The sequence below is a fragment of the Phallusia mammillata genome, chromosome 4, assembly GCF_965637545.1.
Source record: "Phallusia mammillata chromosome 4, kaPhaMamm4.hap1.1, whole genome shotgun sequence".
Classification (NCBI taxonomy): Eukaryota; Metazoa; Chordata; class Ascidiacea; order Phlebobranchia; family Ascidiidae; genus Phallusia; species Phallusia mammillata.
In genome coordinates, this window is record NC_137255.1 from 17,766,947 (window position 1) to 17,793,303 (window position 26,357).

Below are 26,357 nucleotides of genomic sequence, written 5' to 3' on the forward strand. Positions count from 1 at the left end.
TCTTTTTATTTAGATCCTCCAAAAAATTATATATAATACATTTATTGTGTACGGTGACCCATAAGGGCAAAAAGTTTAAATCGCGAGATATATTTTAAAATCGACAACTACATTCCGATCGGGATTTCAATGTTCGACGAACGGCATTCAAAATTCGCCGACCGGGATTTCAATTTTTCCCTATCGGGATTTCTATATTGGATGAGAGAAGGTTTTATTGCAATATCCTCCAATAACGTGTATATTTTGCTCCTAGGTTTGTGACAAACTGAACAAAAGAAGATAAAAACTATTAGTATTACCGTATTTATTCGGTTGTATATAAATTTTCCGATTTGTATAAAGCGACTTATAAAGATTTTACCCATCCATCACACCGATATTATTTCTACACCCATACTTTTGGATTGGTTTCGCTTTCCAAACACTTTTGCTATACGCTCTGCTGGGTCAATTACTTGCGTGATACTATGTAGCAACATAAAGAAGTTTTAGTACCAAACATCACAAAATGCGGCTTACATTATTTTTGGAACCTTAACAGCCACATTGACAATTAAGTAAGTACGGCTTTTGTCTGATTTTAGACGTTAACTGAATTAAACAAAAGCAAATACAACTCGTCGCAAAGCATTTTGGTAATTACGCTATAAAAATTTAACTGGGTATAAGGCTCGTAGTTAGGCATTAATAAATTTTTGTTATTTTAGGATCCGAATTTTTTAATTTTAGCATCATAAGTGTCGTATAAACCAATAGACAACCTTAGCAAAACATATATTCCCCGAGTAAACACTCTTGTTAGTATTTATTTACAGCTATTTTACAGTAAACCGCAAAAACCACCAGATGATTGGGAAAAATTGTGCATTCAGTCGTTTTTCTTGAGTTTTCGAAGTTTAATGTTAATGCCGTTTTCTGATCGCAATATAAGCCTTGGGATCATCCTGGGTTTTGGAGTTTCCTCGTCAACAAAAAGTTCGAATTTGCGCAGGATCAGACTTATTGTCACTTTCAATTCGTTCATTGCAAAAGTTTTGCCAATGCAATTGCGAGGACCGGCTGAAAACGCAACAAATGCTGTCGGGTGCATTTTCGCAACATTTTCGGGCAAAAATCGATCTGGATCGTACTGTTCCGGATTATCCCACACCTCTTGATTTCTATGAACGGCCCACAGATTAACCAGCACTGTGGTGTTTGGATAAACATCCATTTTACCACCCGGACTGCCTTTGTTAGCAAAAGTCATTTTTTCTTCCGGTGACCTTGCGATGACCTGTACAGGAGTATGCAGTCTTAAGCTTTCTTTGATGCACATCGTCAAGTATAATAGCTTGTTAATATCACCCCATTCCATCTCTTCTTTGTCACCCATAACATCAAAAATCTCTTCGCGACAGCGTTGTTGGTAACCAGGATGTCGTGCCAAGTTGTAGAGAATCCACGAAATTGCGCTGGATGTTGTGTCATGCCCTTCAAACAGAAATGTGTCGACCTCATCTCGTATCTCACTGTCGTTTAAACCCTTCCCTTCGTCATCTTTCGATCGCAACAAGATATCAATAAAGTCCAAACGGCCTTTCTTCTTTGTGCCAATATCATTGTAGTCAAAATCCAGCGGTTTCTGGTCTTCAGGTGTCAAATGAGACAAAGCAACTCTTCTTTCTTTGGTAAGTCTTTCTGCTTCCGAATGCACGTAATCCAGAGCTCGTTTAAATCGACGCCCAGGCGGACTGAGCCAAAACACCCAGTCGATTTGTAATAACACGCTGTTAACACGATCCACAACAATTTCAGCCAGATCAGTTACCGCTTGCACGTAACGATTTTCTGAATCCATCTGGCAGTTAGTTTCCGTCGACATTGCGCACTGAAGCATGACGTCCAAGGTCATCTGGGCTACGTCAGAGCTCACTTCGATCATTGCATTTTCTTTTCTTGCCTCCCATTTGGCTATCATAACTGAGGCGCAGTGATTGTAGACTTTCATGTAAGATTTCAGGACTTGGAAGTGAAAAGCGGACGTCAACAGCTTTCGATGACGTTTCCACTTGTCTCCCGATGACGTCAGTAAACCGTCACCAATCCAAGGTCGCAAATATCTGTAGACAAACTCATCTTTTGGGGCTGAACTCAATAGTACTGTGCCGACCGTAGTTGGCCTGTAGGGCTCGACAAACACTTTTACAGGTCCAACCCAAGTCACTAACATGTCTCCGCATTTTCGTACCCAATCAAGTCGGCATTTAAAACCTTTCTCATCCGGTGTAAGAAGTTGCAAATGACCCCAGAACGGATGACGGGGTGGTGAACATCCTCTACTACTTAAGTCTGCGCTTTCCCTGTACGCTAAGTACAGAGGGCGTATCCAATGCTGGAAAATGTACACGCATGCTAAAAGGAACACGGTATCGCCAAGTAGAGAAGAAAAAATGTAACCAGTCCCACTATTCAAGAACAACGGAGGCAAATCTGAAAACATCTTAAGCACCTGTTAACAACATATTTGCATTTTAAAAACCATAACATAAATGTTTCTTGTGGAGTTTTGTAGTGTATAGTACTTGGTGTAATTTCATATTGGCAAAGCCGTTTGAGTAAAAACCATTAGAATTTATGATAAACCTAAACCAGGGCTACTCAAATGGCGGACCGCGGTCCATATCCGGACCTTTGGGGCGTTGGATGTGGACCTCGACGGTCTTTTAATTAAATGCGACCGCATACACTATATTGTGTGTTAAGTTCTTGATCGTTGCTATGTAGGGACAGTTGACTCGAATGCGCATAGCGATTCTCGGAGTACTGTGAGGAACCTGAAGTATTTCCAAAATCTTTAAAGGTCAGATTGTGCAATTAACTTTCTGACAACAAAATGGTCCTTTATTCCACTACACTGTTAACAAAACGGCAATTGTTTGCGCACAATTGCATCTATGACGTAATAAACTGTATTTTGTATGTCGTTGTTGAGCCTTATGTTGCCGTTATAAATCTAATATATTGTCTTACGAATATCAGCTAGTAATTGAGTCTCATTTATTTCACACGCGAGCCATAAAGATCGCCTATTCTAAAGTAAAGTACAACGCCACTAGGGCTATTATCAAACAAATAATTATTTGAATATTGCAAAGTGTTGCAAACAACACTGTTCGCAGATGACACTAATCTCATCATGACTGACAGGAGTTTAAGCAATCTGCAAATCAAAATAAACCAAGAATTAAAAAAAAATAGTTCAATGGTTAAGAGTAAATAAACTGACCCTAAACATTAGCAAAACATCTTACATGCTTGTGACAAAGCAGCCAAAAAATGATAACTTCTCGCTTCATCTTGGCAACAACACTATATCTCGTCAATCAAAAATAAAATATCTAGGTGTTATTATAGATGACAAATTTAACTGGTCCGGGCACATAACTCAACTTCAAACACAACTTGCTAAATATTCTGGTCTAATGTATAAACTAAGAAAATACGTTGATTTAAAAACCCTTAAAATTTTATATCATAGCCTTGTCTACTCAAAACTGCAATATGCCATCAGCTGCTGGGGGAGTGGGAATGCACCTGAACTTCACCAATTAAAAGTGTTGCAAAATAATATCTTGCGAATTATAACCTATAACAAAAGAATCTGCCACATGACACCTATTTACAGAAAACTAAAAACTTTAAAACTTACCGATATCAACAAACTTCAAACAGCACAAATTATGCACAAATTTCATCACCATAAACTCCCCTCAACATTCGATGAGTTTTTCACAAAAATTTCACAGGTTCATTCCCACTCCACGAGACATGCTGATGGCGAAAACCTCTTTATCCCTAGATTTCAAACAACCCTCGCCCAAAAGTCTCCCAGATTGGAAAGTTTTATTTTTGCGCGGAGGATATATTTTTTGTCAAAATAATTGCGCGGATTTTTGCGCGGAATTACAATTTTCTGCGCGGATCGATATACTTTTGATTGACAGGTGGATTTAACGATTAACGTAATTTGTATGTAACGCCTGCAAGACTATCCAGCCGACAAAAAGAACAACTAAATAAAGCAACAAACACGACGAGTCTTCAGTTTTGCTCTATTGCGCACGCAGCTGTTGCGCTAGATTCTACAATTTCTCATTTTCATAACGATTCATACATTTTGCTCATTTGTTTTGTGGGGGATAGTTTTTGATTGCCAAACTGCTCTTAACTGTTTTTAATTATTTGTCACACAGAAAACATTATTTCATGTAACTTGCCCAGCCGACAGTCACTTTAATAGTCAAACTACGTCCTAAAAATACAGATAAATGTACTTTTAACGACTACGTTAGCGAAACAGAAATGTTATTTCAAGCGTGACGATCGGTAAGTTTTGATGTGCTTGACTGATTTACGTGGATTGTTCGCGAAATAAGGCTTGTGACGACATAGAACTTCATTGTAAAACGAAAATATAAAAGTTTAAAGAAAGTTTATTATAGTTACCTACAAAAGCTGTGCTAAGTTGCGCGGACAACATTTTTTTTTGCGCGGATTACACGTAAAAAGCCTAAATTTGCGCGGATTACAAGGGGAAATCCAAAATATTCTTTCCAATCTGGAAAGTCTCTACATTACCGTGGTCCAAAAATTTGGAACAATATTCCTACCAAAATTAAAAACCTTGGTTTACACTCATTTAAAGTTCAATTCAAGGCCACCTTATTGCAAAACTATCAATGTTGAAGGTCAAACCTGGTCAAACCAATATTGTTTACAAATCAAACCACGTGAATGTATCCTTGACTCCCTTATCAGTAGTTGGTTGTTATACGCACAACGGTTCGTGTTTAACAAGTATGTGATTTTGATAGTGTAATGCAAAGTTTGGATTATTTGTCTCGTGTTCATTATTTACACATGTATGTATATATATATATATATATATATATATATATGCATATTTTTTTATCTTTATCCTTTGTCACAACTGTGCTGTTTTTTTAATTACTTCGACATCTTTGATGTTGTGTTACTTCGTGGGTCCATTTGTTGTTGTTGTTGTTTTAATTACTTCGACGTCTTTGATGTTGTGTTACTTCGCGGGTCCATTTGTTGTTGTTGTTGTTGTTGTTGTTGTTGTTGTTGTTGTTGTTGTTGTTGTTGTTGTTGTTGTTGTTGTTGTTGTTGTTGTTGTTGTTGTTGTTGTTGTTGTTGTTGTTGTTGTTGTGACGTCTTTGATGTTGTGTTGCTTCGCGGCTCCGAAGTTCAACACCACACTGCCAATTCTGCTGCATTGTCTTGTATTTTTTTATCTTCCTTAGTTTATTTCCATTACTTTTTTTCTTTTGTGCAACAATAATCTTGTAACTTTATATGTTTAATTACGTTGTTTTGGGGGCATCTTGACTCGAAAACCGAAAGGTTAATCGATGCCTCCCTACTCAATTTAATATTTGCGTTTGTGGGTAAAAATAAACCATTGAATTGAATTGAATATTTGAAATATTTAATTATTTGGAAATTTATCAAATAATATTTTACACAACTTTAAATTATCAAATATTTTTTTCCTATGCAGTAAACCTTGATGTAGGTGCAAAATCAATTTAATTGAATACATTGGTGACATTTTTATGAAATGAAAATTAAACAGAAAAACTACAATATCTGTGGAATTACATATCTCTACAGATGTATTATTTTAAACAGAAAAAATAGACTAGATTTAATGAATAAGAGCTTACAATTTTTGTTTAGTATTTTCAACTATCCTTATGTTTAATAACGGCTGTTGGCCTTATTTCCCCTCATATCTATTTTTAATTGTTTGAATCGAATGGAAAACAAAATTATTTGATTATCTAAAAACCTTTATATGATAACAGCCCTAAATGCAACTGCATTTTATATAATTAGAAATATACTTAGCAGAAGACTAGTTAAATAATTATTCCATTAATGGAGCATCTGGCATAGATACATGAGCTACAGCGATCTACAACGCAAACACAGTGGAATGTATTAGTCCACTGTATATATACAGAAGACGAGTCAGCAATATTTGGAAAAAAGACATTTACTCGAAACAAGAAGTGGCAAGTTACACTCGACTTGGCACCGATATTAGTCTTGAACTTGCAGTTGTAGCGAAGCATGAAACATTGCGTGCAAACCAAATACGGGCTTGTAGACCTACGTGGCGCTATGCATAGTTTTCCCCCCTTGTTACTTTAGTAAAAATACCAAGTTCTTGTTACTTTAATAAAAAACAAAGTGCCTAGGATGTAGAATAAAACGTCATTTTATTCAAACAGACGTTTCGACAAAAACAATTGTCATTATCAGTGAAAATATTTCAGATATTTATCATCAGGTATTTTCACCAGAGCCACTATATTGCCAATATAGTGGCTCTGTTTTCACTGATGATGGCAATTGTTTTTGTGGAAACGTCTGTTTAATAAAATAAGTACGTTTTATTCTACATCCTTGGCAATTTGGTTTTTATTAAAGCTACTATTAAAGTCCGTGTCTTGTGTACCTAAGTTCTTGTTACATAATTCAAATGTTCCTTTGGCAGATATACCGTGTTATGTCATGAAATGAAGTAACAGTCGTTGTGTCAATAGCGAGAAGTAAATCAATGTTTAGTGCCCAATTCAAGCTTTTGTTTTGCTGACAGAAAAATTCGGCTTGGACAAATGTGTTTATCTTGGACCCCGATTCTCCCCATTAGCTACAACCAAAATAGGCGAATACATGTTGCATTTGCATTACTTATGCAGATGTGTCCGGACCATTAGTGTTTTTACTTTTGCTATCTGGACCTTTCACAAAACTAATTGAGTAGCTCTGACCTAAACCGTTCGTGTTCTGAAGCTAATTGATCGCCGAATATTGAAATCCCGATCGGGAAAAATTGTAGTGCGATCGTCGAATTTTGAAATGCCGATAGTCGAATATTAAAATCCAGATCGGCGAATGTTGAAATCCCGATCGGAATGTAGTTGTCGATTTTAAAAAATATTTCGGGATTTAAGTTTTATCGCAAGTTGCCCTTATGGGCTACCGTAATTGTATGACCTTACAGCCTCTGGTAGTTTAGTCTGGTATCATTTGGGCATGGTTATACAAGTATAGCGTCACAATTGTAATGAGAAATCTGAACTATCGTTCCGTAAACATTCGTAGAAATCTATTAGTGGTACAAATAACCTTTCCCAAATTCCAAATCGTAGTATTAGCCATTACAGTGGATTATGCCCATATTAGTTTTGCTAGGGCATTACGTACTAGCCATAAAAAGTTGGAAGTCCTTGTTGTCTTGGCAACCAACATCATGATACTGGATAACTTATGACGAACGACAACAGGCGATGATTACACGGCCCGAAACGATTTACTACGTCACTTGTGGAATACTTTGCGCGGCAAATCATTGTTCGATGAGATTCCACTTATTAGAAATCGATAATTGTTAAGCGCTCTTGGTCGATAAGATAAAACGTCAGTTCGGGTTAACTGAACTCGGACGCAAACACATTTAAACGACGCACATCGAAACAGACAGTTGAAAAGACAGAATGTGCACTGGGGTATAGAAGTATATCGGTGTGCACATTAGTACCGCTAATTGCGATTTTTAGTGTATTCAATGAAATGTATCAAGTCAGTTTTTTTAGAAGACAGTTTTGCAATCGTTTCGTTCCGCAAATAGTTTGAGTTTGAAAATCGCCAGAGTTGTCAGGTTAGCTACTAGTCGTTGTGTCGTCGCTTTCATTACGACGTGTAAAATTTTGGACAATTTGTGTTTGTGCTATGAAATTTGCTGGAGAATATTGTCAAATAATTACATTGTTATTTCAACATTTATATGTTTTCGCAGCATATTGTGATACAAATAAGGTCTTAATTAAAAGGAAATATGACGGTGCTCTTAACAATAATAAGCTTTCTTCCAAAAAATTGTTTCACAATCCACTAAAAGTATGAAGGTTTTCCATTTTCTATTACTGCTTATGCTTACAGGTAAAGGAACATTATTGCAACCATAAAAATGTTTTTTTTAATTACAAATTATACATTTTTCAGTGTCCACTGCATTTGGGCAAGAGGACCCCGAAGCACCCCCGGCTGATCCTGAGAACCCTGAAGAGCCGCCTACTGAGGATCCAGGACCCACGGAACCCCCACCACCACCTTGTGAGGGTGAGTTTTACGCACCGGAGGGGAGCATCAGTTCACCGGATTACCCCCAGAACTACCCCAACAAACGTAACTGCATCTACAGAATATTGACTGACAACATTATCAACGTAAGTTAGCATTTATGTGTAGATTTGATTCAAATATATATTGCACAAGTTTTAAATTTGATAGGGTTACAAAAAATATGAGCGACCTAGTTTCTTTCTTATCACATTTAGTTATAGAAGGGAAAAAGGATCAAATAATTTACAAGTTTTGTTTGCAGTTGATGATTTTAATAGTTTCTCATGATTTAATTTTTTTTGGATTTGTTTTCACCCGTTATCGTAGATCTACTTTGAAACATTCGACCTGGAATTTAGTGAGGAATGTCGCTACGACTGGCTGGAGTTTATTTTTAATGCTACGAAACGCGTTAAGAGTTCTCAAAAGTAAGACTATTGGCTGCTTCCACAGCAGTGACAGGTGCATAGCGAAATCGATTTGTCTTGACGAAGGATACTCAAAAAATAACACAAAAACATCCAAAAAAATGTATTTGCCATAAATTTGTAAACAAACAAACTAACACATAAACATCGGGAATTTAAACTCTTCAGAAATATATCGATTTTGCTACACACCTTGTATGTGTCTGTTTTAGATGTTGATATCGTGTTTTATTTTTGATGTTAAGTTGTATTTCGAATCGTTTGAGATCGAGGAAAGCGAGGACTGCACATACGATTTTCTAAACATTGTCTTTAACGCCACCTCGCGGAACCCAGATACAAATAGGTATAGTTGCCAAGCAACCGGCACGACATGCGGGGTGACCTAGTTCGCTTGCTATGCTTAAAAACATGTTCTGCAATAAAACAAGTTGCGATAGGCAGTTTCTTGACGCAAAAACGTTGAATTTTCCGTCACTAGCACTTTGCCACAGCTTATGGAGTAACGCTTTGCGGTTTATGCGACTAACAAGTTGATGGTTGCCGCTTCGGGGGCTAAGCCACAAATCGCCCAAGTAGTTCTGTATCTGCCATTAACCTTTACGCCGAATAAGCTGCAATGCTTTATTCCGTAACGCTGAAATAGTCATAGTGCTTTGCCCTGTGTTAAAAATTGAATAAAAGGTGTGCGTGTTATATGAACATTTTGTATAATTGCCATGGGTATTTATATTTTGCGTCAGATATTGCGGGAGAGGACTTGGCAAGGTGAATGATGGACACTTGCGCGGGAATGGTCCACTGATTGTTGGCTTCGTTAGCGATGATTCGGATAACATGAAAGGCTTCAAGTTTGATTTTAAATGTAAGCTTCAGATATTTATCTTTCAATGAACCTTAAAGTGGCTGCTACCAACAGTCTCCTAGTGAATATTTTTTTCTACTTTTATTTGCTTTGTGTCGTTGTGTTAGAGGCAAAACACATTCATTTTGAAACGTTATGAAAATGTGTTTTCATTGTGTTTGTGCATTGGGGATTAAATTTGTTTGTTTTCAGTTGAACTCGAAGGTCCAGACCCGTGCGAGTCCGGTCCTTGTCAGAACGGGGGAGAATGTCAAACGTTCACTGGATATTACAAGTGTTCCTGCCCAAATGGCTACGCAGGATTTAATTGCGAAATAGGTGTGTAGTAGTAACAAAAAACAAAATATTTTTGATTATTTGTTCTTTTAATACATTTCGTTTTGTTGCACAATGACCGGACAAAGGCAAATTTTCAATATTCGAACTGTCGCCTGATTGTCGAAAAATGTTACATGTTACAAAAAAGGAAAAAATAGCTCATTTAATTTACATTTTCCTTGGCATCATAAACGAAAGCTCAAAAATCTTAATTTGTGTGTCGTTGTGTACAGACAAGGATGAGTGCGCATCAATTCCATGCCAGAATGGCGGGGAGTGTGTCGATGAACTTGATGGCTATACTTGTGAATGTATCAACGAGTTTGACGGAACCCACTGCGAAACAGGTAACCAACTTTATCGAAAGAACATGCAAAGGATGAAATATATATTTCTAATGTTATTTTTCAGCACCACAACCTTGTCTTTCTGATCCTTGTCAGAACGGTGGGATTTGTGTGGACAGAGTTACCGATTACGTGTGTTCTTGTCCGAAAGACTTTCATGGCGACCACTGCGAGGAATCAAGTAAGCCTGATAAATATTTTGCAACAGTGTGAGTTGCACAAATGAAGTATTTTGTTTAACCTTGGCTGATCGTGCTTTTTCAAACCCTGAGTAATTGTTCAAAAGGTATGCCATCTGCATGGACAAAAAACAGAAAAATGCGGTACAACCGTATGCCTATATTCGTGTTGAAATTTATTTTTTATACAGTTCGAAACTATTCATCATAGTATATTCAGTTTAAGCTGCAGATAGTGCACAGTGTTTCGAGCTAAAAATTCTCATCAGTGCAGCTGGTGACGAGAGATATGCCGTATTGACTAGTGTTGCTGCACTGTACCTTATATAGGTCGAAACAGTGTGGATTGACTGCAGCTTATCATTTATTGGCTTAATGCTTTTACATATTCAGTTTATTATGTACAAATAACCAATTTGTGAAACATAACCCAGTTCCCACTCCGCCTCCTCCACCAACCACCACAACCACTACTGTTGCCACGACAACAATCCATCCTGAAGCTCCTGATGCATCAACCACTGAAACACCAGGAGGTGATTCGTCTGATCCTGCTGATTCTGTTGATCCAGCTGATCCCGAAGATGTTGGAGAACCTGGAAAAAAAGATGACAATCTCCCACCTGCTGACAGTAGGCATTTTCTCAGATGTTATATAGTTTTTTTGGGGGATAGATCTTGTATGTTGTTGTTTCAGATACCGACAATACCGCTGATGGAACAGGCAAGCATTCCAAGTATGTTTTTTGTGTGTCTATCGATAAATGTATTCAAACTACTTAACTTTTGCAACGATTTCTTCAGCGTTGACAATCCTATCATAAGTTTGCGTTGACAGTCCTTTATAAACAAGAAAATAATATATTTTAGCTAAAATTTTTGGCAAACACTATGTTGTTATTTTAAAACTTCACAATTTTTCAGTTCTGCGGTAATCGCGGCTATCGTGATCATCGTCATTATAGCTCTAATCTTGGCCGCTATCTTTCTTTGGTATTGGTGGAAGTTTCATAAGAGCAACGACACTGAGGAAATCAAAGCGCCCCTCGATAAAGAGGTGACACTCATTAACATGAAGACGAACTCCGAACACGGAGAAAGTAAGAAGAAAAAATGTTGTCATTATAGTCAACCACGTAACAACTATGTAGCGCTCCTCTGGCAGTTGTATTTTCGTACGTACGTTTCGACGTCGTCTACAGGTCGCCTTCACCAGGGTAAATAACACCATGATGCACGATAAGCAAAGAAAAAAGAACCAAACGCAAGCACGTCACAACGCGATGAAAACACTGTGCAATAACAAATGAATCGACCTCTTAACCACATAATTTACAAACAAACGTGGCAAAAATATGTAACGATGCGACAATATACAGAAACTTTCATTGAATGTAATGTTTTGGGGCAGATAAAGAAGGTAAACGTCATTCCCGCACGACATCCATCAACAGTGTGACCATGAAGGGGAATTCAAAGAGCTCACACGACCAACTTCTTCACAAACTGAAAAAGATGTCCGCTGGTATCATAATGGAAGAAGTCCCTTCCGAACCGCAGGTACAGGCTGTGTAGTAAATGTTCAATTCTATATGTTATCTTGGGTTTTTGACCTGTTATTAGACATCATTACTTTCAATTGTCAACTATTTATTTTTTTCTACCCTCAGAGAGTACATGCATTCAACAGTCCAAATCACCCTCAACAAGTCATGGGACCCACCGCGTACCCCAACCCAAACGTACCCCACAACCCACATCTGCAACAGCAACAACAGGAAGCACTTAGCAACGGCACTTACCAAGCACAACATGCTCCCCCAGACCATTCAGCACTAAAGTGAGTTATTCGACACAAACTTTTGTTTTCCAATTTCAAAGCTTCACAAACAAGGCGATCTGTCATACTCTTTAAGTGATTATAATGGACCCTTTATTCATTGCTGATCTTGAATATAATCCATCTCTTGATCGGAAATTCCACAGCTTTTGTGTGTAAATTGGCTGTTAATTACAAAATCAATACCGCAGGAGAATCTCCATTCCTGTATCGCAGAACGAGATGAGTCAATTGGACAAGAGGCAGCTCAACGAGCCCTTCTACGCATCACCGACAAAAGGTGTCAACTTATCATCGTTAGTCGTGTGCTACTGTTTTGTGAATATGCGATTCGCTATTTATTCGAGTTTTTGCTTGTATTATGTTACAGACTGTTTTATGGTTCGAGATGTATTGTAATACAAGAACATTTATACAACAGAAAAATACGCTTCATTGTTTCAAATATCTTTCGTGTAAAACAAACACATTGGTAACTTCTACCATATTTTTACCGCTTTGTATTGAAATGGGTAAACCTCACTGGAAATTGCTCATTCTTAATCAGTGCTGGATTAACCATTAGGCAAAGTAGACACGTGTCTACAGGCCAGTCAAACATCCAGGCCACTTTAAACGATTTGGCAACAGCAGACCCTTAATCCGGCACTGTTCTTGATACTCTTGTGTTAATTTCTGTAGGTAATTACTACCCAGCACAATATGTATCACCTGATGCAGCGGTTCGCCTCTTTAACCAAATGAAGCAAACTGGATCTCCAAACTTTGATTTTCGCAACGCTGTTTCGCAATGTAAGTCATCATCGTAAGCCTAACAAGATATCGAACAGTCATAATAATTTGTTTTGTGTTGCAGTTGGCCCCAACGACTACACCAAAAACCCGCACGGCAGTTTTGTTCCAAAAAATCCTCCAATCACAACAGTCGCAAATGTTCTTCAGCCAAGGCCCCCAGCACAATTTCCTCCACACAACAACCCGGCGCCCTTCAAGCAGACTCAACTGCCGCATGCCACTGTTCCCACGCAACCTTTACCGGTCAACCCTCCTAGAAATTACGACGTGAATCAAACGATGGAGCTCAGTCCCGAGGAGGCAGCAGGAGTGGTCAATCATATTCTTTCGTCTAAGCCCAAGAATAGCTTTGTGACCACACAGGTATTTAGAGTCTTTGTCGATTTTAGAAAAACGCAAAAATCAGTACAATTCGCAAAACGTTATTGCGCTCGATTGATACGCGTTTCATGTTGTGCAACATCAAGGAAAGCAGTAGTTACGCAGCGAATTTATTGTGTTAGTTATTGTGTACGGCTATCTTCAATCATTTGTCAACACACACCGCAGTATTTGATAAGCGCTATTAAAGAAGAGCAAATGTGTACTGTTCATTCCTTGTTACAGGAAGCCATGGATATCCTTGACAACGTTCGTAAAGATCTCTATGGGAAAGAACCGCCTCCATTAAACCGTGAAAAAAGTGTGTTTCTGAGGCCGCACGAGGTAGCAAAAATGATGAACTCTTTCCACAAGCGACCCCGCTATGAAGATGACACAGAACCGAAAAACGAAACAACAAGCTTTCAAAGCTCTTACGGGTTAGTTCAACACCGTGTTGTTAGCTTCTTTCATTTTTTGGTTCTTGCACTCGAAAAATTTTGTGCGCGAGGGACGCATTTAGTAGCCCTGTAACACCACGTAGAGTTACAACCAGATCATTTGTAACAGTTGTTAAACACGCTGCTGAAAAAGGCAATCTCAGTGACATAAAACAAGGATTGTGAAACGTATTGTACTGCCGGTGTGTTTGCTGGGTTATGATAAGAATTTATTTGTGTAAACATGTTTTGGTATATGTGACCAAATTTTCCTATTTCATGTTAGCCCTTCTGACACTGAAAACAGACATCGAAAATGGAATCGGGATTTCAGGGGGTGCACCCCGATACGAGAAGAAACCGGAACAGATAAGGATGCGGATGATCACAAACATGAACATGAGCAGCAGCACAACAAACCAAGGTTGGCAAATGATGCACTATTTAAGTTTAAACATGAATAACCCGTCGTATGTTTTTGCAGCAAAATCTACGAACCTGAATCGAAAGAACCAGCAAAACACGATCGACTTCGAAAACGCCCGAAACGCTTTCCGTCAGCTCGAACCCTTGATCCTGATGAAAAAGTGCACGACTGGTTAAAAAACTCTCCGAAATTTAAAAAGGTAATAGACTAAAACAGTATGCAAAATACTTATAAGTATACCTTTACGCTGTAAATTTCATGTCACAGAATCATAGTTGATTACTGTATTCAATCCTTTACTCTTTCAGGCCGGGTACAAGCCACGTCGCCAGGGTTCGCCAGCGAGCACTGTCCCCACTGAGACTTACACTGTGGTGACGAGACCAATGCCGGCAAAGCAAAACGAACATAAAACGTATGAACCCACAAGTAGTTCCTATATATATATACATGATATCTAAACCGAATTTTGCTTTGTTAAGTGTTGACTAAACTTTTGATGTTTTTTTTTCAATAGTGGGACGAAAGGTAGCCCTGTCTCTAATGACGACGGAGATAAAAGTTCAGCCATGGTTCAGAGAACAATTAAACAAACAAGACGAGTTCTTCCCGACAGCAAACCGATGTTGCCTATCACAGGTAAACATCAAGCAAGGAAATAATTCGTGAAAAATTCCTCACTCGTTTTGTTTCAGAAAACAAAGCCAAGTCTCTTGTTGAAAAACTAATCAAGGCCCCGGCCAGAAGCAACCAGAATGTGGTTGGACCAGGTTTGACCGTAGAAAGAGAAAACGCCTTTGTTGGTGAAGGAGCTGGACTTGACTATTTTTAAACAATCTACATACCAAGGTTGTAATTCGAGCTCGGGCTCAAGTGAAAAAAACGACATACTTTGGGACTGACTTCACACGCGGCATCATTTTTACCATAATTTTACAAACTGTGGGGCCGAAATCGGGCCTTGTGTTTGAAATAATCGGGATCGAGACACTTTTCGGATTTGTACTTCTTGGCCCGGGCTCGCTTGCAACCCTGATACAGACTTTCGCAATTCCTATGCTTTACTGCCATTGGTAGTAGGCCGGTATTGTTTGTAGAGGCTCTATGAGCCCAATATTTCCACACGAACTAAAACAGAGCAAACCCATTTATATGGGTTGCAAAGTGGAAACTGTCTCTGTGCCCCGCATTAGCGCATGCTCAACATACGTGTGATGACCTAAACCAGTGGTCGGCAACCGCCGGTGCGCGGCCCGGTATCGGTCCGCGAGGAGTTCGTTACCGGGTCGTATAATTTTTAATGTTAAATGCTATAAAACGTTTTGCCCATGTATCCCGGTCATGATAAACTAATTTAAGCGTTTTTATAGCTATATATTTGTGTTTTTTTGAAGACCGGTCCGCGATAAAATTTTAGTTTCAAAACCGGTCCGCAATGCAAAAAAGGTTGCCGACCCCTGAACTAAACAATAATGACAACATTTCCAATTCCACCAATTTAAAGCCACAAACATGTTGGTTAATGTAAAATAGCAACTGAGTACACATGTTGAAACAACATTTGTGTTTGTCTATCCCCGACTATTTTCGACAATCTGTTGTTTTCTTGTTCGTCATTAAAACTGTTCATCTTAAATTGTGCTTCTTAATTGCAAAGCCTAAAAACAGACGAGTACATTTTATTGGAACGCACAAGTGCAACAAAACAAAATAGAGTTTTTAAACAGCAAAAAACAACCCGAGATAAATAAAATGTACAAAGCAACGTACAGTTAGATTTCATTCATCCATTATCTTCACAAAAACACACACTATAGTCTTACAACTCCATAAGTGCAAAGCGTTTGTTTAAATTTGTCGGTATGAAACGTTCATTTTAATGTTAACATAACAGCAATACCCCTGAAAAAAGTGTTTGTATAGTTTGCTTGCGATAGGGACAATAATAATTCACATACAGTCGACCCAAGCTATATTCTCTGAGTACTGCGGTGTTGGCGAGATTCACGGGACGCAGGACGTTGGTTACCAGGTAAGGCAGACGGACGTTGGTGATGAACACGTTGGTTGTTCTCTGTGATATATCCAAAGTTCATGTAACTCCGGTTTTGAGATAAAGGCGGTGGTTGATCCTTTTTCGCCTGTTTCCTCCCAATGCGACAGAAAATACAAACACAGATGAAGGAAGCGATGAATGTAGCGGCGGGGATTGCCAGCGATAGGATAATAAGCAGTAGGCTGTAATTGCGTTCAATGATCACCTATAGTAAACATATGTCACTTTATTGGTACGGCTGTTACAATCTTATTTAAACTTGCAATAAAAAAAACTTCCTACTATAATGATATAACACACCGTGACGATAGAAGACACTTCTGGTTAAACTAAAACAAATCCATTTTTGATTCCTAAAGTGACATCTGGCATACTTTATGACCATCTTGCGTAAACTTCGTGACCAAACAAGCACAAAGGCTATACTTTTGTTATGTTTACATACATCAACAAATCTCCATCATACAATACTGCAGTAAAAGTTCCTGTTTACCTGTGAAGGGTTATTTGGATTGTACATACAGGGGTATGACACATCTGTATCTCCAAACTCTGATAAAAAGTTGTCGATTTCCATCGTATTCTGCTTTTTGTGCCTTTTACACACTTGCGTTGAACACTGAAAATGCAAATAATAAGTTGCATTTAATTTTCAGGTAGACTTGTAAGTTGCGTTATTTTTTTGGCCTAAATTAGACGTACAATACATGCAAATTTCCATGTACCTCGCACTTCCCTATCAAAAAAGGCTATGTAATTCCGACGGGCATGTTATTTTACATTCCTCTTATGGGCGTCAAACCAAATGGCGCAACAACATCAAAGTTCTACCTTTGGAACAATCTCAAATCTTACTTTTTTGTCAACAACTTTTTAAGTTAATCTCTAATGTAAACTTCTATAAAGACTTAGTTGAATGGTTTTCAGGCTTTTCTTGATACTGTTTGAATTGTGTATACATAAGTATACTTACGTCACTGTTTCCAGAAACAGCCATTCCCTCGTCTCTATGAATCATTGACTTTATTGTCGAATTTTCCTAAAATAACAACATTATTAAAAATGTGCGGTCAACAAAAAACGATCACGGTAGAATTTAACTTACATATGGGCCATCAATGTTGTATTGAACGAAAATTTGCAAACAGGGAAAACTTGATTTGCAGTAGGGACTGTTGTCATTGTTTAAACCCGAACATTTGCACTGCCGGTATTCCAAGATTTCGTAACGAAGAACATTGCATCTTGTTTCCTAAGTACAAATATAGGTGAAGTTGGCCTTACATAAATCTAGTGTGGTTGCTGGTCATATTTTACAAGTTTTTTACGATTGGCGGAAAAGCAAAGTAATGTTTTTTTTACATTACATGTTAAACCGGTTTGTATAATGCAAAAGAGAACAGACCATTTAGATTATTGTGTGTAAAACTGTCAAACATAAAGAAAGCTACCATTAAACTGAGCATACAGGTGTTATAACCATAAGCATTCTAAAAATTGCCCATTTGCAATTGTTTTCTCACCTTGTAATTAACTGCTCGAAGCCCTGGCCTGGCAAACAGCAAGCCGTCAACAATCAAGGCTATTCCACTTACCAAACACATTACAACTGCTATAGAAATCACACACGGAGCACCCTCGCAAGTTTTGCGTTTAGGTGGTCGGTATCTAAAGTGAATACTCATTTTTCTTTCTATTCCTGCAACTAAAACAGTGTTTTCAGCACCTTCGCAAGTCGCATACTACACGGGAAATGCGAACGATTATTATTTACCTACTAGCTGCTCGTAGCCTGAAGCGACAAAGCCACGAGTTTACCAGTCACGTCACAATGAGAAGGGAAACATTCGAGAATCTCTTAGTTGTCATAATACCTGACTTCTAGAGGGATGTTAACCCTTGACATTAATTAACATAATATTTTATTTAAACAAATTTCTTTTATGTTTAGTATCAAATAATTTTGTTCAAAAATTGACTTTCTGTCCATAACAGCAATTTTGTTGTTTAGAAACTTACGCAAAACAAAACATAAATCCTAAATCTAAAATCCTACGCTAGTGTGCATGGGTATTCAGCACTAGTTTTAGCATTGTATTCTATTACATTTTTACACATAAATTATGCGGTAGTGCTCATTTCTAGGCGATGAACAGCGCAATGTATGATTTGTACTTTGTGTTGGCATTGGCCGAAGCGGAGATTGTGAATCAGTCAATTGGCAGGCCGGAAATATCCGCAACAACGTCATTTAAACTGATTAGGTTAGATTGCGGTTATAAAGTTCGTTTGTGGACATTATAAGTTGTTGTGGCTAAAAAAAACTTTAAATCACCGCAATTTGCAACATCAAATTGATGATTTTGTTGAGAATGATTTGAGATGACTATAAGCGAAGCACACACCGGTACGAAATTCGAGCTAGCATGCCATAAATTAGATGTCACTATAACGTTTCCATCGTTTTTAGTACAGTTAGCATTTTAGTATATAGCACTCAAATGTTTCAAAATAAAACAAAAATGATTCTGATCATACAAAATGCGCTCAGCGTATTGATTGAATTGTAGGCCGCGGCTGATAGTTTTTACCTTTAACAGTTGTTTGTGCGGCATAAAGTCGAGTGTCGTTAACATTTTAAAAGCATACCCATATAATGTCCAGACCCTATGTTTTTATTATTATATCGCATTAAAACTTTCTTTTCATGTGCAGGAATTACATTGCAACATACACTCTGCTGAGTGCAATTATTTATATGACTAACAACTATTGATAAACAGTTTTATCAAGTAGCAACAGAAAGAATCTTTACACAAACAATAGTTTTTGACTTTATAGCGAAAAGTTTTGACATGTTGGCACATTTAGTGTGGACTTTTTGCTTTAAAATACAATCAATAAACTGTGGCCCATTATTTAAACTTTGCTGCTTGCAATTCGAGCGGTTTTTATTGTACTGATTCAGTTTTTACTTGAACTGAACAGAATAAGTTTGACGCCACTTTTACAATTACCTAACATATAACGTGTTCTCAATTATTTTGCTGTATCTTGCTCGTCTGCAGTATTTTAAAGTGAAGGAAGTGGCATTTGCTGGTTACCTAAAACAGGAATATTTTTTTATTTTTCACGAAAAAAAACGCAGTAACAAAAGGAAGGGGAGAAAAAAACATAAGGGTTTACAAGAGTACGATAGTGTTGCAACCAAGCGACGTGTCAGGCAAGAATGTATTACAAAAAAGGGAAATAAAACGTTAAACAAGGTATACTGCATTACAGACTGGATAATGGAGCAACTGATTACGAAAATGTCGGTTTTAATGGAACAGTCTTTTTGTTTGTATATTCTACACACACAAAAGAGGCGCTTCTTCGTTGGTTTTCACATATTTTTGCATTTCAGCATTTTTTCAAAAAGCTTTAACACATGTCAGTACAAAGTAATACTGATACTGGGCTAAAAAATCTAGGATACAAATTTTGTAACAATACACATGCAAGTTTGCACAGGTGTTGAAAAATAATCTTAATGGTCGAATTAACGCGATAAAATAGTTTTCAAATAAACTAGTCAGACGAGAGCTTCAATAAGCAAGTTAACAAACACACGACCATGCGCAAAAGTAGAAAACAAATGTACAAAAGGGGTGAATAAATAAATTGGACATGGAAAATATGCTCAAAAATGATATAAAATCGGTCAAAAAACAAACAAACCGGTATTATCCACACATGCAAATAAATCGGTTTGTTTTGTTTAGTCAATTAAGAAACAAGTGCCAACAACACAACATCTGTAGTTCTCCCACAAACTCTTACTAACGATCACAAGATTTTAAGAAATGTTTAACTGCCAGAATCGTCGCGTTCTGAATGAAGGTGACTCAGAATTTCGCCAGGCGAGGATGGAACTCGGGGCAAACTCGGCTCCTGATCTTGGTCTAAAACATCAAACAAGGCCCCTGGGTTCGAATCCCGCATCTCCGGGGTGTTTTCGGAAGACGACTGGATCATACCGGGTATCTCGACGGCTTTTTCCTTGACAGGGGAATCTTCATCTTGTGACACATCGCTTGTTACGACAGCTGGTGGGGAAGTGTCGCTCGGACCGGCGGTGTCGACGTCGCCGGCTTCAGAATTGTCGGCGATAGAGTCTGCCTTTGTTTCAGCTTCTTCATCCAACTTTTTTGCAGCCTTAAAAATATGTGGCTTGAATAAGGTCGACAAAACCAAGTTAATCGACCTTTCAACACTCATTATCGATGGCAAGCGCCCATCCGGTATTATCCCCAGTGATTATTCGACATCATATGTAATCGCGAGGTACGGTAATAAATGTAATAGCAGAGACCAAATTGATTATAGCCACCCCAGCGGTTAGATTGAAACTAATCCGACTCTCTGCGAAACCAATGTTAAGTATTTTCATTTCGCAATAGCAGAGTAGGGCTTTACAATGGATGTACGCTTGCCAACAGCTGGTTGACTACGTCTGGCAACCGCAAGGTCAAGCCTGACATAAAATCAATGAACGTGTGCTTAGGCTCGCTATATATTTGGCATATTTATAGGGTTTGCCAATATTCCCACCAGGGATTTGTGGTTAGTAGACAATACATTGTACAACACTGAAAAAAAAAACCTTAAAATGGCATAATACCTGTATCTCAGCCAATTTTGTCTTTCTGTGTTCAACAAAATCATCAAACAGACTGGGCCATGCCTCGTTGTCATTGTAGTTTGACAAATCATCCTTTAGGGCCTCAGTAAGATACAGGAACATGCTCCAAGTGTCTCGGGATATACCCCTGACCTGAAATAAGGAAATACAGTTAGAGGAAATTGTATCCAGTTTGTGTAATTAGGCCTAAACTAGTAGTTTAGATATCTGTTATCACCATCTTGCAACAGTTACAATGGCAAAGCAGAGTGTGTTGTGCCCTTTACACGACAACAACCAAAACTGCATAAATTTTACAATAAATTTCAACTGCTTGAAGTAAGTCTGAGCTGTATATTGAGCTGTAACATTTTATTTTCACAGTTGACTACCTGTAATGTTTTCTGTTGCTTTGTGTTCTAATAATGCTAGTCACAGGAACAACAATTAAAATATAATGCTTACATTATTATCGGTAAGATATTCTATCCATGAATCCAACAAATTGGGAGGATTTCTTGAAAATACTACATTCCACATGGCGATTGCAATGTCACATGGTAATGATCGTTGACCCTGCAGAACAAAAAACCTTACACATGTGCACACATTGACAAAATAACTATACAGGATTGCCATGTATAAAATAGTAGAGTGGCAATAATTATGATTTTTGCATTTAGACTGTACATTTCTAAAATCACGGGTTTACATTACCTGGTCAGCATCCAGAGCAAACTGAAAAGTATATCGATACAGCTCCTTAAAGTTGGAAAGAGCCTCAGATTCAATGTGCTTTAATGCTGATTTTAAGGAAGAGATAGAACTGCATTGTAGTGTTATGAAACCATCAATAAACTCCTTCCTGTTTGGTACAAAGTGGAAATTTGTGAGAAACTAATTCATATACATCCATCAGTTTCATGCATTCATGTCAAACAAAACCAAACTTTCATTTATGGGCTTGAATGTATATAATATCACTTAACGTTTACCAACAGTGAGTTGCCATATAATCCTAGTTTTATGTAATTGGATAAAAGTATCACCTATTTGTCCACATTCAATTATTGCTTAACTTACTTTGTAAATTTGCACATTGTTGAGGCTTTAAACTTCCATGCAAGGGCTAATACAATAAATTCAGTGGGATCAACATCTAGGTCTTGACAAAACTTCTCAACACCATCCGCCAATATTTCCTCATCTACAGAATCATCACAGTAATGTTCAAAAAGTGCCTCCACCTTCTTCAGGTCAAAAACTTCCATGGGTGTCTGAACTTTGTCCAATTGCCCAGGCGTTGTAGTAGCTGACGGAGAGGTTGGAGATGTCTTTTGCACACCATGTAAGGAAAAAGCAGGAAACCTAAAAACCACAACATAAACTGAAAATGTTCTCATTAGGTCATCATAAAAACATATAATGCAACTGTCCCTCCTATGAAATATGTTTAAATTCTCACTAATACAAAAAATATATAGCTTCATGCATATATTGTTTGTTATGTCAGTGTTTTACCTAGCAGTTTGGTCTCTGTTTATATTGCTCGGGTGGGCAGTACGTACATCAAGTGTTTCTGGTCTATGTGGTCCTGTCGATAGTTGTCCTACAAAAAATAACAAAGTGTTAAAATCTTAAACCTACTTTCAGTACATTATTGAATAGTTTGCTGCAATATCAAACACACTATGTAACAAATTGTTCATTGTAATTGTACACAAAGTTAGTGGCAACAAAATATACTTATTTATATGGTGCGCTTACTGTACCAGTTTTAAAATAATTTTACTGTTATAGATGTTACATGATGGCACAGTCACAAATGACAAAACTGTCTTAACTGCATTACTGCAATACAGAGCAAAAGACCTACAGGCCATAACAGTAAAAAGTCAAAGAATACAATGACAACATATATACAAAACCTCTTACTCACTACAAAGCAACTAACTACTGAATAGAACAAACAGTGTTAAGTCAATTCACACCTGATGACTTCTGACCACCGCAGGAATGAAGGTCACCAGGTAACACATTCTCTCTTAAACGTTTATTGGGTTTTGGCTTCTTGTAACAAGGTCGCATTCGACCATCTTCGTCAGTGCCACACATACACTGGCATTTGTTTCCCATAGCGAATAAATTTGACAACGAAAACTGCTGAAACTATGCTGGATAACATAAGAGTTAGGAGGCCATTTTCATGCAGTTCGTTCTATTCTAAACCTCCTCTTTACGTCACAGTTGCTTTTGTCTGGCAGTCGCATAGTCAGCTGAGAGATTGTCGCGATGCCGTCGGCGTTTAGGTGTCGCCATTTCACTATATGCATGATAACAGTCTGTTCGGAATATAAGCAAATTTCTGCAGTGGTTGCGTATTCGTTCTTTTTGCATAATGTTAATTTATGCTGCGTTTATGTTTATTCCTAAATCGACCCAACGAATGCTAACAAACCTGGGTACAGGGGCCTGGAGAAACGTTTAAAAGTGGTAACAGCATGTGGTTTAAGGATTTCAGGCTCACTTTGCTTAAAACTAAACCACCTCTCAGTTCCAAGCTACCGCCGACTGGAGCACAAACCAGCTAAAAGTCTCCAAAGGGTTTGATCTACACCTGATTTACCATTATTAATTCTCCAAGAGCCATACCATACTGTCTTGTTATCTTTTTTTTTTCGACAAGCGTTTGCACCCTAACCGATCTTGTTTGGGTTGCATGTTCACATATTAACACTTCCTGGTTAGTTAGTGTAAACGCCCTAGAGTCGCCGCAACTTTATTGTTGTCACACTAAATCTAATTTGAGCATTAAGTTCAGCGACCAAAATGCTGCTGCGAACATTTGAGTTATTCATAATCTAGATATAACCCCAGATGAAGAGCTTCGAAATCGACTTTATCTACAACGTCAAATCATTCTCTCGGAAGTTGGAATATTTGTCATGGCTGCAAATGTGACACGTTTCGCAATTTTTAAAACATTGAAAGATTCCAATGCTTACTGTACATTGTAAACAACAAACATGATTCCTGGTAATACGCCGCGTGACATACACAAAAAATGGAATAACAGCAAACTGCAAAAGTTTTAACGTATCAGTTGGTAGGCTAATTAGTTCATCACCTCAGTATGGGCATTGGCCAAATCAATGGTAATCTGAAGACTAAAAACCATATCAAACATGTAAGTGCACAATGAGTATTTGCAAAACTGGTAAAGAACGATCGTTAAATGTACAAACTAAAACTAAAAAAAAAAAGTTTTCCGCCAGTTAAAAAATAACAACATTTTGTTTGTTTCAGTGGGACTAGGTAGTCGTAAGTTTGTGCGAAATCTACATAGTGGCAGCGAGACAGGATGCTTTGTATCAGCCTTGTATTGTAAACTTCCGCGCAAGTTTAACGCCTCGTTGTGCCACCGAAACCTGATGCTGTTCTTGAACTTCCTGGTGAAGAGCTTGACGACCTCGACGAAGAGCTACTAGAGCTTGACCACGAACTTCCCCCTCCCCCTCCCCATCCACGGCGACTTCCCCAACCATTGCTAAAACCACCATAACCGCCACCATATCCATTTCCGTAACCATTGCCATATCCTCCGTAGCCATAGCCTCTGTTGTGGTTGTTTCTGTTAAGAATTTGTTATAACGACGTGACATTTTTAAACAGACATTGTGCTTGCCAAGCATGTGTCTTTGGCGACTGTTTAGCTTCTTTATATGACACAGGAAGCAATTGTGTGGACTGCATCCAGCCAAGAAACACCAAGCAATTACTAACAACTCCTGAATGAACCATATGGACTAAGTTACATTATGAAACATTCATTTTATAACAACCCCAGTTAGTAACAAACTACAAAACATATTTGCAGGCATTTTAATGACTGACCTTGAACCAAAGAAATACCCTGCCAGGCTACCCAAACCCATACCACTCCAAAAACCACCAAATGGACTGGCATTGGCATTTCTTGTACCAGTTTGTGTGCCGGTATATGATGACTGAGAGTTATGTTCCCCTGTATGTGTTGCATCTTGGTATGAAGGAGGGTCTAAAAAAAGTACCATAATAATAGCCATACATACTAATAGGGGTCATTTTTTGTCCTCTCCCCATGTGCTGCCATACCTCTTGTGTATTCTGGTTTGAATCCATAAGTTGGTGGGGCAGAAGGGCCATGATGCTGTGATGGGTAAGGAGGTCCTCGCGAAGGAGATGGCCTTCTTTGTGATGAATCAACATCATCATTTTGGGTTGTCATTTTACGAATCAAGAACACAATGGCAAAAACAATGATGAAAAATATAAACCATGATCCACCACCACCAACGCTACTGGAGTATTGCTTGCTGGGTTGGTAGTAACTGTTCCAACTGTTTTGATGGCGTTTTTGACCAGCTTCTGTCAGATCAATTGTGTACTCCAACCCACATGAACCTACCATAATTAATATTATTTATGAATCTAGTTGCAACCCATCAGTACAGTTTACAACACAAAATTTTGAACTATTTTTAATTGGCTTCAATCCTAACAGTGCTACAAACATTTCTACATTTTATTATATATCTTACCCTTTAGAACATATGGGTCATTTGGATGGTTATAACCCTCACATGAAACCTGAATTTTTCCGAATCTGTAGGAGTCATCCATATCAGCTTTGCATTCCCATTGTACATCAAATCCATCTGAACCCACATTTTTGCACTACAAAAAGACAAAATATTTTTTACACACTGTTTACATATAATTAATATGGTATAGTATGCCGCAAACAAATTCTTTATGCAACTGACAAAAATATGCGATCCTAGGTACAAAAGAGAATCACTATTTTTAATTCCAGTTTCAAAATCATACAAATGCTAAAATAAAGGACAAACCTGGACAACTGATGGTGTAAACTTTGAGCAGCCAGCTGTGCCACCAACACATTTCATCTGGGGTACAGGTGAGCTTCGCCTTCCTGTTGTCATTCGGTTTGGGTACAGGGTAATTGCTGACACATCACGTAACAAAACTTTGTCATCCTCTGCAAAAATCACTTTTGTTTACTCCATATTATTTATTGTTGTCTAAACCTAATTACAACTATTAAAGGGTATGCCAGTTAAAAGACTTTCAATGATCAATCAATTCACTTTAATCGAAAAAAAACAATGGAACTTACCACTTCCCATCCATCCTTTGGTGACTACCACAAACAAACATACAACAACAAGTATCAAAAAACATTTAAATTCCATTACTTTACTTTTATCTCACTGATTTACTAAGACTTCGTGAAAACCTGCATTATACAACATGATATAATGACAAACCTCTAAAGCAAAATGGCTGTCGGTGAAAATAAAAAAGCGAACACGTACCACTGAAACTTACGAAACTTTAGTTAAGTATTTATTTCAATTTTACCAAAACGTTCGATCAG

General features: G+C 37.9%; 4 protein-coding genes and 1 pseudogene across 4 annotated transcripts; 1 reads left to right on the top strand and 4 right to left on the bottom strand.

The window, feature by feature from the left end:
• Nucleotides 1-22: 22 nt before the first annotated feature.
• LOC145225361 (cytochrome P450 4F2 pseudogene) lies at nt 23-2,922 on the bottom strand (annotated as a pseudogene).
• A 5,054-nt stretch (nt 2,923-7,976) lies between these two features.
• LOC145223561 (uncharacterized) lies at nt 7,977-15,883 on the top strand. The gene is made up of 21 exons (XM_080089968.1): nt 7,977-8,016; nt 8,080-8,303; nt 8,527-8,627; nt 9,371-9,492; nt 9,685-9,810; nt 10,044-10,157; nt 10,222-10,338; nt 10,771-10,968; nt 11,034-11,073; nt 11,261-11,436; nt 11,748-11,896; nt 12,007-12,176; nt 12,368-12,456; nt 12,858-12,968; nt 13,033-13,334; nt 13,578-13,771; nt 14,058-14,195; nt 14,256-14,397; nt 14,507-14,613; nt 14,716-14,837; nt 14,894-15,883. The coding sequence occupies exons 1-21, from the start codon at nt 7,977-7,979 to the stop codon at nt 15,028-15,030; spliced, it is 2,919 nt and encodes a 972-aa protein (XP_079946094.1). The 3' UTR covers nt 15,031-15,883.
• On the bottom strand, nt 15,862-18,012 carry LOC145224950 (uncharacterized). The gene is made up of 5 exons (XM_080091583.1): nt 17,778-18,012; nt 17,360-17,506; nt 17,228-17,293; nt 16,748-16,873; nt 15,862-16,459 (listed from the first exon to the last, which is right to left on the bottom strand). Exons 1-5 carry the CDS (start codon nt 17,937-17,939, stop codon nt 16,169-16,171), a joined length of 792 nt encoding a protein of 263 aa, XP_079947709.1. The 5' UTR covers nt 17,940-18,012; the 3' UTR covers nt 15,862-16,168.
• A 1,334-nt stretch (nt 18,013-19,346) lies between these two features.
• LOC145225421 (DCN1-like protein 3) lies at nt 19,347-23,228 on the bottom strand. The gene is made up of 7 exons (XM_080092103.1): nt 22,909-23,228; nt 22,439-22,526; nt 22,001-22,285; nt 21,635-21,782; nt 21,383-21,493; nt 20,918-21,070; nt 19,347-20,451 (listed from the first exon to the last, which is right to left on the bottom strand). The coding sequence occupies exons 1-7, from the start codon at nt 23,051-23,053 to the stop codon at nt 20,104-20,106; spliced, it is 1,278 nt and encodes a 425-aa protein (XP_079948229.1). The 5' UTR covers nt 23,054-23,228; the 3' UTR covers nt 19,347-20,103.
• A 645-nt stretch (nt 23,229-23,873) lies between these two features.
• LOC145225422 (store-operated calcium entry-associated regulatory factor-like) lies at nt 23,874-26,243 on the bottom strand. The gene is made up of 6 exons (XM_080092104.1): nt 26,097-26,243; nt 25,810-25,958; nt 25,498-25,633; nt 25,052-25,360; nt 24,812-24,974; nt 23,874-24,548 (listed from the first exon to the last, which is right to left on the bottom strand). The coding sequence occupies exons 1-6, from the start codon at nt 26,170-26,172 to the stop codon at nt 24,320-24,322; spliced, it is 1,062 nt and encodes a 353-aa protein (XP_079948230.1). The 5' UTR covers nt 26,173-26,243; the 3' UTR covers nt 23,874-24,319.
• Nucleotides 26,244-26,357: the final 114 nt, after the last annotated feature.

What these genes read in the sequence shown, in the direction of transcription:
- LOC145223561 (XM_080089968.1), top strand. Translation starts at nt 7,977, where the DNA reads ATGAAGGTTTTCCATTTTCTATTACTGCTTATGCTTACAG. An exon ending in ATTACTGCTTATGCTTACAG is followed by an intron (nt 8,017 to 8,079) that starts GTAAAGGAACAT and finishes TACATTTTTCAG; the next exon opens with TGTCCACTGCATTTGGGCAA. An exon ending in GGAACAGGCAAGCATTCCAA is followed by an intron (nt 11,074 to 11,260) that starts GTATGTTTTTTG and finishes ACAATTTTTCAG; the next exon opens with TTCTGCGGTAATCGCGGCTA.
- LOC145224950 (XM_080091583.1), bottom strand. Translation starts at nt 17,939, where the DNA reads ATGAGTATTCACTTTAGATACCGACCACCTAAACGCAAAACTTGCGAG. An exon ending in ACAACATTGATGGCCCATAT is followed by an intron (nt 17,294 to 17,359) that starts GTAAGTTAAATT and finishes TTGTTATTTTAG; the next exon opens with GAAAATTCGACAATAAAGTC. An exon ending in CTGTTTCTGGAAACAGTGAC is followed by an intron (nt 16,874 to 17,227) that starts GTAAGTATACTT and finishes TTGCATTTTCAG; the next exon opens with TGTTCAACGCAAGTGTGTAA.
- LOC145225421 (XM_080092103.1), bottom strand. Translation starts at nt 23,053, where the DNA reads ATGGGAAACAAATGCCAGTGTATGTGTGGCACTGACGAAGATGGTCGA. An exon ending in ACAATGTGCAAATTTACAAA is followed by an intron (nt 21,783 to 22,000) that starts GTAAGTTAAGCA and finishes TGTACCAAACAG; the next exon opens with GAAGGAGTTTATTGATGGTT. An exon ending in CAAAATTGGCTGAGATACAG is followed by an intron (nt 20,452 to 20,917) that starts GTATTATGCCAT and finishes CATATTTTTAAG; the next exon opens with GCTGCAAAAAAGTTGGATGA.
- LOC145225422 (XM_080092104.1), bottom strand. Translation starts at nt 26,172, where the DNA reads ATGGAATTTAAATGTTTTTTGATACTTGTTGTTGTATGTTTGTTTGTG. An exon ending in TTACACCATCAGTTGTCCAG is followed by an intron (nt 25,634 to 25,809) that starts GTTTGTCCTTTA and finishes GTCTTTTTGTAG; the next exon opens with TGCAAAAATGTGGGTTCAGA. An exon ending in CAAACCAGAATACACAAGAG is followed by an intron (nt 24,975 to 25,051) that starts GTATGGCAGCAC and finishes TACTTTTTTTAG; the next exon opens with ACCCTCCTTCATACCAAGAT.